Here is an 11,428-nt window from a genome sequence, read left to right as displayed (position 1 = left end):
CCTTAGCTGCTTTATCTAAAAAAAATCCCTTTTTTTTATTTGTTGTTTTTTGTGTGCAGCATCTGCCTCCTTTTAGGCCTGAGCTGATTTAATGATCGTATTTACACCTAAAACGGCCTCTATGAAGTTTGACTGTTTTAAGTTATTACATTTTATTTTTTGCACAACTTACAACTTCAGTATGTCAACTTGTTCAACTTTGAAAAAAACTACAGACAACAGAGTTGTTGATGTCTGCAAGAGGCAGCAAGGTCTTGAACTTCTGCTGTAGTGTTAGAGTTGGAAACTTACCAGTGTGCGTGAGTTTGAAGAAGGTTGAAGGTGGAATGCTCACCATGCTGGGCCTTTGGTATGGCAGGGATGGGAGTCTTGCATGAGAACATAGTTCACTGTCACTGAGTGTCATGTTCCCTTACACACTAAACATGGAGAGGCACAAGAAGTCACTCAGCTCCAAAGAGGAAGAGCCCATGCAGCTCTACTCAGAACTTTTATGAGGATTTTCAGTGACCTTAGTTGTCAATAGCTACACTTTCTGCTTGTGCAAGAGACTTTGGTCGGCAGGAACAACCCTTTCCCAAAAAACATAATAAATGTTTTGGCTCTGCGCCGATAATGTGACATATCAGCAAGACAAGGCCAGACTCTGGAGTCTTGAGGCTGAGATTAAAGGAAGAAATTGACATCTGTGTTTTATGGTGCGACAAACTGAACACCAAGACGGTTTGCAAAAAAAGAAACGTCATTCTCTCTGTAAAAAACATAAAAACAGAAAGAAGACTCATTCCTTTCAATTCCCTCCTGATCCTTTCTGTGGCTCCATCTGTTCCTTTAACTCTGTCACATAACAAAAGCCGACATGCGTGTTTGAAACTGCTGCTTGTGTTTACAAGTGACCTGACACAATGATGAAGGTGATGGCTAGTGACTATTATTCACTGTACTTTCTGGAAGGATTCACGGACATACTTCCAAACAAAGGTCTGTGAAAGACCAATCTTCATTTCGATAATGAAAGAATTCAAGTAAAGTTTTATTTGTGATACAGAAAGATGTGCATAAAATAAGTATGCACATCTAAATCAAGGTTTTTGGGCTCTGGGCCATTGAGGTCTTGCCTGCATGGGAAAAACTTGGACCATTGATAGACCCCAGAGCCCAGACGCTAATGGGGGTTTAGGGCCAGACCATGCCAAAGTGGAAAACGGGTTGTAGGAGGGCCAGTGGAAAGAGAACCATCTATAACTTTAAAGGCAAAAATATGATTGTGACTGGCTAAGAAAAAAAAGATAAGCAAACAGCCATAGATTCAAAGTGAAGGCCTAACTTATGATGGCATGTAGAGTAAAATAACAATCCACTGCACCTGAAAGTGAGGTAGATCTCCCTTTTTGAAACTCTGTAATTACTGCAGACTTTTGAAGAGTCTGTGATTTTAATAAAGCCCTTTTAACTGTGCTATCTGTGTCAGACTTTAACAAATATGAGTGTACATTATTCAGTTCTTTCCTAACAACTCTGACGAAATAGAGTAAGAAGGGATCTTTTTTCTGTGTGAATCACAGATGAACTTTTTAAATTCAAAATTTTCCATTTTACAACCATATAAGAAGAAATGTGGGGTCTTATTTGTCTTAGATCCCAAGGTGACTTTGATTAATTTCAGTCTATTAGTGACAGCTTCATGTTTAAAGAGAGTATCTGTGCCCTGCAGCTTTAATGCAGCTGCAGTTCTTCCGTTTGTGATACCTTTATTCTGGCAGCCTCCTGTCTCTGGGTTTGCTCCAAGATTACAGTATGAGCTGTTCCCCTCTTTCCTGGAATCTGTGTCCGCATCATGCTTCAGTGCAGAAACCTCAAAGCTCCCTATGATGATGTAGCATTGAATAACATGCGTTCGAGGGGGCTTAAGCCTAGCCCCTCCGTCCATTCTGAATGTGCCTGGTCACACCAAGCTACTAAGAACCTCTGGATCTCAGGGGCTTCTGGGTAGTGGGATTAGTTGGTGAGAGGAAACAGCTGAGGCCCATGTGGTGTCAGCATTTGCTAATCACACTATCACTGCACACACAAGCGTGCACACTGCTGCTTTCGAAGCTCCTCCCCTTCTTTTTGAAATGCCCCGGCCCACAAAGGTGAAAAGGGGCCAGGGGATTGAGGGTAGGGGCAACAAAGAAAAACTGAAGTGCTTGGTCAAAGCTGGGGGATCTGCTGAGTCATCACTAAAGCTTTGCGAAACAGATTCATTTCTGCAAAAATTTGCATTAAAGCTGGAGACCTGTCTCCAAGTCGTATGTCAGGTTTGGTTCAGTGACCTTTCTCTCCAAAACTTTACATTTTTCAAAGGTTTTTGTGTTTCTGAGGACATTAAGCTTTCAAAAAACATCAAGGTTGTGTTATGCAACAGGCAAATGACTCTCCTGGGTTTTGTCATAGATCGCCTTATGTCGTATGTTGCTCTCTCTGCAAATCATAGATCAGTAGGACACATGCAACATCCGGTGAGACCGAACAACCATCCTACATGCATGATGGTTATTGCCAAAATAATCAATAATATAAGACTGGCTTGACGCAAATATGTCGAGCCAGTGCTTTACAAATGAAAGTGATTGTTTGTGGATGAAGTCAACAAAAGGCATTTCAGAGTTAGTGACCCGCATCTTCCACAGGTTAACCATTGGTTTAAAGAGTGATAAAAATGGGTTTAAAGTCACTGACGGATGGCTTACTTAATGATAGTATAGTATACAACAACCACCTAAATAGGTTTCAAAAAACTTGAATGATCCTTAGACAGCTTTTGTAAACTGAGATATAGCAAAGGTTAAAAAAAAAAGTATCATCTTAAAACTTAACAGATTTGACATTTCTGGTTTATTTGACCAGTTAACCGTGAACTATCGTTTTTCCTTTTCTTAAACTTTATGGTTTCATTTCATGACTTAGACGCAGAATTGGAGGAATGGATTTTTTCCTTTTCCTTTCCAGAAAGGTTTGACAATTTCTTTCAATTTAAACCAATGTGAACAAGAGAAGAAAGAAACACCCAGGTCAAGCAGCATTGTTAAGCTCTCGTATGATGGTGCATTTTATTTTAAAATACATCTGAAACAATTTTGACTTGACTGACTAAATACTCTGATTTTTTTAGAAGTGAGATTGATTCGGTTTGAGTCTCACTTTCAGGCAGGAAGGCCAGGTGCTGTTCTGCAAACGACCTCTAGGGGCAGAGTTGCATCACTTTTGAGAAATGCTTAACTGGATACTGGGAGGCCAAAAAAACATCTCACTGTTTTCAGCAAGATGAAGCACTGAATTATTAACTATTTTGCGTTAATTACTGTAAACTGTAAAACTCACTCTCAGCACAGCAGACAAATGACGTTTATTTACCTTTAATTGCACTAAAAACAAGAACGTGCATGAGGGGCAGACTTATTATGTACTTTGTAACAAAAAGAAAATTCACTTAGTCCGTTTTTATTTTAGAACAAAATGTTTATTTAAATCAACAAGGAAGAACTAGACATGGGTTAAATCATTCAAAACATAGCATATTCATAGAATATCTATACATTTTTATGATTAACAGACATAACATTAAAAAAAATAAAGCAGAATATGGGGAGGGGGGGGGGGGTCAATGAGCAATATTGCACTTTGTTTCTAAAATGTTTCAGATCCCATCATCAGCTGAACATTTTAGCTCCTGCCTTTGTTATCATTAGGTCAGGATTTTAGCTTAGTTATGACAATGGACTACTCTGAGCAAATAGACTACTGAAATGACTTAACTGGAAAAAAAAAAAAAAAGCTTATTCTTCACCACACCGCTTGATTCAACTTCCCTAACAAACAAATCTAGAAAACTGCAAACAACTTTGACACAAGTTAACCAGCAAGGAATTGTTTAGTCTGCTAGGCCACACAACCATTTTTTTTTCTAAGTAGGAGGCGCCGATCAACAGCGGCCTGCCTGGCTTTGAAGCGGGTGAGGAAAGTCTGGGAGACTAACCCAAAGGGTTGCATGAAAACGACCAGTAAGAATGCCCAAAATTGAAAAAGAAAAACAAAATAAATGTTATTAGCTGACCCTCACAGACAACAGAAATCAAGAACGAACATTACTTTCCAAGATGTTTTAGTTTTTTTTTTAAAAAATTGCTTTTAGAGGACTTTTCTCTTCCCTTTTTGTCCTTTTTTAAAAATCACATGGAAAGGTCAAAAAACGTACAGCCCAGACCAAACGTGAACCAAAACATACAAGAGCATAGACACTGGAAAATGAAGCATCATATTCAGGTCATTACTGCATCAAGGCCACAAATATAAGATCACTTTGTCAAATCTGTTTTTTAATCGATTACTATCGGATTCCATTTCGTTGCCAGCAGGATCTTGATAAGCGCGTGCACACACAAACTTTTATTTATTCTACATTTTAAATGTAAACTTGAGTTACTAACATTTAAAAAGACTGAATAATGCATTAAAGTCCCACACAACACTGCTTTACTGGGAAAACCCTGTTAGTTGGTACCTCCAGACCTTCACCTAAATGCTGGGTTTTTTTCTTTTTTGTTTATTTTCTTATCAAAAGAAGTGCTTCTTGACTTGACAAATCTCTGTTCAGGTGGTCTTTTTTGTTGAGCGAGTTAGAAAACCAATGTATTACTCATTTCAACCTATTCTACGACTTATTTCTGACCGACCTGAACAGAGGTTTGGGATGCTTCCAGCTTTTTCTATCAGGCTGGGTTTACTCCTTTAATGCAATAGCGGTGACTTTCATCATAACGCTCCTTTTTTTTTTTTTTTTTTTTAAATACCCAGCATTGTGGTGTCACTGGTCTGGTAACATCTGTCTGTTGGCTGGATGCAGAAGCAGCAGGACAAAAAGGGAATGTGATTCATCTCAGAAAGCTGCCTTGCTCGTCTGCAGGTCTGTTCTTTCATTTGGTAGTTCAACAGAACAAGAAAAAAAACATTTTACAGTGCAACTTGAAATAAACAAAACAAAAAAACAACTCCTTTTCTCCTTCCAATTGCTTGGCAAGTGAGACAACAACCTGAGACAAGTGTATTTTGGGCAGTAATGCAAACCTTTTGCTCTGAGATAAGGAAAGGAGAGGTTGCAGGCTTTTTTTCAACTATTTTCCTTCTATTGTACAGTTACTGCAGCTTCTCTAATCCCAACGCAGAGCAAATCTCATCTGAACACAGGCTGTAGCTATTCTCCAACTGGAGTCAAACGGAAACTATCAAACACAACAGGAGTTAGGCTACACAGATCCATGCTTTAGGAGGCAACACACCGAAAGAGCTTCAATATAATTAGTGTCCTGCGTCAGAAAGTAAGCCCACGGTTAGTTATTGGTTTCTACGTTACAAAGCGAACGAAAAAGGATAAACACTAGGAAACAAAAACAAAAAAAAAAGCTCAGTGCATTCTTCTTGAACTGTCTAGTCCTTTGTTTTCAAGAGTCATTTGGGGTTCTCAAGCATTGCTTGAAGTTCCGCCGATGACAGTCTCAAAGGTTAAAGCCCACAGTCTAGTATTAGGTTGCTGCTTTACAAAGCCAGACCAAACTATAAGTTTAACTACGAGTGATTTCAAGAAAAACCTTGTCAAACAGAGCCACGCAACTCAAGTAAATATAATGTGCAAAACAAAATCCCAAATGAAGAAGAACAACCACGTTTTCTTTTCTCTCTCTGTGACTTTTTTTTATCTGACAGCGTGGTGCCAGACTGTTGTGGTTCAAACATTGTTGTTTCTTCTCTTTTCTTCATCCTGTTTTAAAGGTAGTTCTGCTTAAGTCTGGACACGATCAGTCCTAGCCTTTGTGTCCTTGTGTGCCACAGGTTCAGAAGATCTTGGTGGATTGAGCTGTGGTCATTCTTCTTCGTGAACCTGGCCGAGAGTGTGGGATTTAGCATACAGGCCGAGAGTGTAGACCTGTACGCATCCCATGGCCTCGGCTGGCTGACACAGAAAGGAGGCCGTGACCCCAAACTGGAGACTCCAGTTCCTCTCATTACGGGAAGCAGGAGCACGTCTGTTCAATCCAACACACCTGCGAGCAAGTCTTTGTTGGTTGAGTCATGTGTTTCTCTCTTGGTGTCGACAGCACTATGTGAACGTTTTTCCCGAGAAAAACATTTGAAGCAGAGCCTTGTAGGCAGGTTTTTTTTTTTGATTCACCCTCCCCCAGCATGGGTTGAGGGGAGTTTTAGGAATCCTCCTCAGCGGGATGGACAGGCATCAAGCCTGCGCTCTTCTGTACGACTGTCGTGATCTGGGTTAGGATCGATCTAAAATGAGGGGGGAAAAAATGGGTTATTTATAAAAAAAACAAATCAATATGACACTAAGAACTTTTTTATTCCTGGTGCTTACTTCAGAGTAGAGAGGAGGAGGCTGGAAGCGAAACTCGTGAATATAGGCAAAAAGGGGCCCGTTGAGCTCCTCTCGAACCACTTGGACGTCTAGACAGCTCTGCCGTTGCTCTTCTGTCACAATTTCCAAATAGCTTGGAGGGGCTGCAAGCATACACAGTAAATGATCAGCATTCTTTAAAATGATTCCTATCGTTCACTCAACGATAAGAAATCCTCCTAAAATCGATGCCAAAATACCTTCAGGTCTCTCTGGCAAACCCAGCCAGCTCATGCTGCACTGGCTGCTAACACTGGATGTGCGGGAGCCAAACGGGTGGAGAGGAATGGTTCCGATGACAAGGGGCAGGTTCAGAGAAAGATTTATCGCCCCGGGTATGTCCACGTACACCTGAGGAAAAACATACAATACAGCAAACAGTCAATGGAAATTCAAAATAAGGATCTGCATCTAACTCTATAAGGATGGATGTCCGCTAAAATAAGGATACGCAGGGTTAGGCAATAGTTCTCCAGGAAGTGGGTCAATGTTTTGGGGTCAGCTGTTTATGCAAGGCACTGCACTTGACAGGTATCTGTCTGTAGGGCACATAGGCTATAAGCACCCTCATATCAGGTGTTGACACCAGTGTTCTGGGCTGATGCACTCAACGGCATGTGGGGATAACCCTGATGCAATCCAGCATTTGCCAATGCATCCATTCGCTGGGAGAGAGCTTTGCTCACAAGAATATAAGGATTCTGTATTTATATACTTTCCCCTTTCTGTGTCCAGAAATACGTTAACGGTACAACATGGTAAACAAATGTAAGGGTCCATTCTCACCATGAGAGAGTATTCCACTCGAATAATGCTGCAGTCCAAGATGGAGGGCGAGACAGGTGGGATCTTCAGCATCTTTCCACTCCAGGTCTCCGTTTTGCCGGACGACAGAGACTCGCCTCGCAGGTTGGCCACCAGCTGCTTGACCTCCTTCATCTTCCCTTTGGCATAGAAGGTCTGTGTCTGGTAGATGGCTGCCTTTGGGACCACCATGCGGGATGAGCAGTTCTCTATCTCAGCAAAGATCTGGATAGACTCTCCTAGGCAATCGAAAGGTAAGAGGGGAGTTAATTGATGTTCGAGTTAAGCAATTTCTAGAAAGCTATAGATGAACAGAACTAGAGAATTGATCAGAAATGACTGGTCATGGATGACTTCTTACCTGGCGTGTAACCCTTCCTTTCGATTTTGGCACTTAGGGAAATAGGACCTGAGGTGCAGAACCAACAGCAAAGAGTCTTGTCTTTTGTGCCCGCCTGTGGCGACTGAAACACAATTTTTTTTGTTAACATATTAAATATTTAAAAATAGAAAATAACTTAAAACTCAGCAGTAAACTAGAAAATGCAGTTAAAGCACCAATGTGTATAAAAAATAAAATAAAATTACCAGCAAAACTGGAGTGTTGATGTCAATGTGCTCAAAGACTGTAAATTCTTTCTTCGTCTTCATGGGCAGGAGCCATGGCCTGTGAAGTTCTGCCTTTACCCAGTATCGAACACTGCCATGCTTCCCTTCAAAAGAGGTAGCCAGAGGTCTGCAGACAGAGACAAAAATAACAAAAAATGTTTAAAAAAAAGGCCACTAAAAGAAAAACCAATGAAATTCCAGAGTCAAAAACACATACGTCTGTGGAAGCTCGAAGCTGAACGCGAACTCGTGTCTTCCTGAATGAATAGTGGTGAGTCCTTCCTCAGAGTTATCATCGTCTGAAAAACAAGGACAGTTTTCCAAACACATGTATACCATACCTGGATAAAATGCTGTACGAAGGCATCTGAAAAAATCATACCAAAAAACACAGGGTGGGGGAGACAAAAAGAGAATAAACGGATTTTACTGTCAAAATCTGTCTGTGAGGAACTGATGTATTGAGAGACAAATCAGCAGAGCAAATATGTGGTAGAAAATAAAGAAGTTGGTTGTTTGGAGGTGCCAAGGCCAAAGAAGAAAGGGTTGTGCTTGCATAGCAACAAAGACCCACAGCAGTGATGTCATGAGGGGAGATTTATCTACAGGATAATAAACCCTAAATACAACAAATGTCAAATTAAAGTTTATTAAATGCCTCAAACTCCTTGGAACGTATTTTTTTACGTACTAATGCAGGAGCTTTATGTTTGTTCCCGAAATGAAGCAATATTTTTTTATTTTATTCCTTATTTTCCTGATGAAAAATGAAGGAAAATCTGCATTTTCAGCAATCCGGGTGTACTGCTGCTGCCAGCTCAGTACCCCCCCCAAGCAGTAGCAGTAGTGTGGTAAACAAGTAGGGAGCTGTCAGTCAAACGGCAGACTCTAGCAGGAGGAGACCGGACTAAACCGGTGTGAGCAGCCCCCGCAGCTGCGCAGCGCTCATTACGCATTCACTGTGCGACGCTGCAGACACTACTACAGCGAGGAAGGCCGACCAAAACGCCTTTATAATCCCTTATCTTTTTTATTTGGAAGAAAAACACATTACGGCAATTATTGTTTTTTTTTCTGGCTGCTGCTCAAAGATTGATTCAACTGCGTTGCATTTTAAGCTGAAAGCGTTTTTCTCCCAATAATAAACTTCATTTTTTTCCACTTCTCTTTACACATAATAGATTAGTTTTTCAAATACGAGCTGCAACTCCAACAGTGTTGAAATTCGGGCTTTAAACACTCATTTATTGAGTCCTCTAACGACATTTCCCAATGACCAAAAAAGTTGCAGAAGCTGCCTTCACGCTGTAAGACAATTATGTCACTAGCCACACAAGAACCTCTCCACCAATCACAGCCGAGCAGGCTGAGCTAGGCTCCGCCCCTTCCTGGTCCAGTTTTCTGAACAGGATTGAACCGCTTTGAACAATAGGTGGAAACTTAAGACAAGCTTCAAAGAAACGACCTTTTTAAAGTCACTATGCCATGTAAAATGTTCCACAATCCTCAACACCCAACAAAACACGTTTTTGCACAACTTGGTCAAGTTTTAAAACGATTTTCTGGGGGGATTTTTGCACTACAAATATATGATGAACGACTGGGATGCTTAAGCAGCTGTCATTCATTCAAGCACCTTGCCCTCAAACAATGATGGAGCTATATGTAGGCAGTGTCGAAAAACAAAAAGTACTGTCTTTCTAATGACAGGCAATAATGTGGAAGTTGTCTAACTTTTAATCATGTTAAGGGTTTTGTTATCATCCCCTGGGACTGTATCTCTCGGTGATTTACAAAACGCATCATCATCATCATCGTATCTTTCTGCTTTTCGAAAATAAACCATGAGACTTCAATCTTACCTCTCTCATGCCCAATTAAAATTTCCTTGTGATTCAGGTATTCCAATTCTTCTGTGTAGTTCTGCGTGTAGGCAGTGTTGGATCCGGCGTTCCTCGATTCCGTCCAACGAACTTTTGCAAATCCTTTTGCGTGGATTTTGAGAGATTTGACTCGGATTTCTCCCGTGACTTCGATGATCACCCTCCCTGAGACACAGTCCCCGCTGGAGAAGACGGGGACGTTGCTGTCATTAAGACAGTCATAGCTTATTGTGAAGCTCTTTACCTTTCCTAGCACCATGGCGGAAACAAGAGACCTCTTAGTTAAGATAGTAAAAAAAAATCTAAGAAAAAAGTAATCTCATGAATAAAGACACTGATCTATAGCTATAGCCTGCAAAAAAGCAGCAGGCACGATCAGTGACTTGTTTCTGAGCAGTTCATTGAGCTGTGTGAAGGCTGGGTAACAGCAATGGATGCTGTAGTCATCTGCTCTCTCGCTGGGTTCCAGCCTCAGACGAGTAAACCCCCGCAGCTCAGCTCTCTTTAAACGAAAGCTGGAGTGGAAAAACAACCTTCTGCGCATGCGCCTGTCTTCACTGCCCCCTCCTTCCGCCTTCTGGAAAAAGGCTCGTGCGCCTCACAGATTACAAGTATGCTGAAACAGCTGAGAGGCCGCACAAAGACATTTTGCTGCATTTTTGTTCGCCGGTTGAATCTTGACAGAAAACTAAAATAAATCCCTACACTTGTTCATCTTATAAACACGTTTAATCCATTCACCATCTCTGCCAGACAGACACAAGTGAAAGCCAGCGTCCGTTTTTAATGCAGATTTAAGCAGCTCTGTTGCATGCACCTGCTCCAAAGTTCTAACATATTTAGAAGATTGTCATGTTTAAGCACAATTTAAACGCACAGTGCAACTGTGTGCTTGCAGTAAAAATGCATCATTTTTTGGCGTATATTGTGCGCCCTACTGAAAGAGATTGCATGCAAATTGATGTGCAGAATAAAGGAAAATAGACTGGTTTGTGTCTTCAAAAAATAATCTGTGCTCAAATGCTTTCTGTATCCTACTGGTCGAGCGCACTGTTTGCATAAAAACAAGTCCACAGCATTGACTCTTTTTGGTGCACAGGCTCAAAACGCCACCTTGTGGACATTCTTATATGTGCTTTGTGGTGCAGAATCACCTGTTGATCACGTTGTTTTCAAAAGCAAGTGACATTTCAGATAGATAGATGTGTATTTATTGTAAAAAATGCTTTGAAATTTCTGAGGAAGTTAATTTAAATATTTTCATCTTTCTTCCATCAAAATTCATCTGTAAATTCTGTGTATGCAAGGTTGCAACAAAACTTTACTGTGACAGAAAAATCTTCTTACAGTAATCTCGTCAACGGTCCATCAAAATCCAAGCATTGCTGCTACTAATTTACACAACCCTGTAACCATTTGAACAAAGGTTTTCTCAGACTTCATCATAAACAGGATAATCAAGAATTTATACTTTAATATTTTGCAAAGTATTTATTTAGGTTAACGGCAAAAACAAATACACACACACAGATAGATAGATAGATAGATAGATAGATAGATAGATAGATAGATAGATAGATAGATAGATAGATAGATAGATAGATAGATAGATAGATAGATAGATAGATAGATAGATAGATAGATAGATAGATAGATAGATAGATAGATAGATAGATAGATAGATAGATAG

The 11,428-nt window shown here is 40.5% G+C and overlaps 1 protein-coding gene across 1 annotated transcript; it reads right to left on the bottom strand.

The window, feature by feature from the left end:
- Positions 1 to 3,480: 3,480 nt before the first annotated feature.
- arrdc3 (arrestin domain containing 3) lies at positions 3,481 to 10,224 on the bottom strand. Its single transcript, XM_004072460.4, has 8 exons — positions 9,718 to 10,224; positions 8,073 to 8,154; positions 7,835 to 7,982; positions 7,608 to 7,710; positions 7,229 to 7,485; positions 6,643 to 6,793; positions 6,404 to 6,546; positions 3,481 to 6,318 (listed from the first exon to the last, which is right to left on the bottom strand). The coding sequence occupies exons 1-8, from the start codon at positions 9,995 to 9,997 to the stop codon at positions 6,250 to 6,252; spliced, it is 1,233 nt and encodes a 410-aa protein (XP_004072508.1). The 5' UTR covers positions 9,998 to 10,224; the 3' UTR covers positions 3,481 to 6,249.
- Between the last annotated feature and the right edge of the window lie 1,204 nt (positions 10,225 to 11,428).

Source organism: Oryzias latipes, chromosome 9 (assembly GCF_002234675.1).
Source record: "Oryzias latipes chromosome 9, ASM223467v1".
NCBI lineage: Eukaryota > Metazoa > Chordata > Actinopteri > Beloniformes > Adrianichthyidae > Oryzias > Oryzias latipes.
This window is presented reverse-complemented; position numbering and strand designations above follow the sequence as displayed.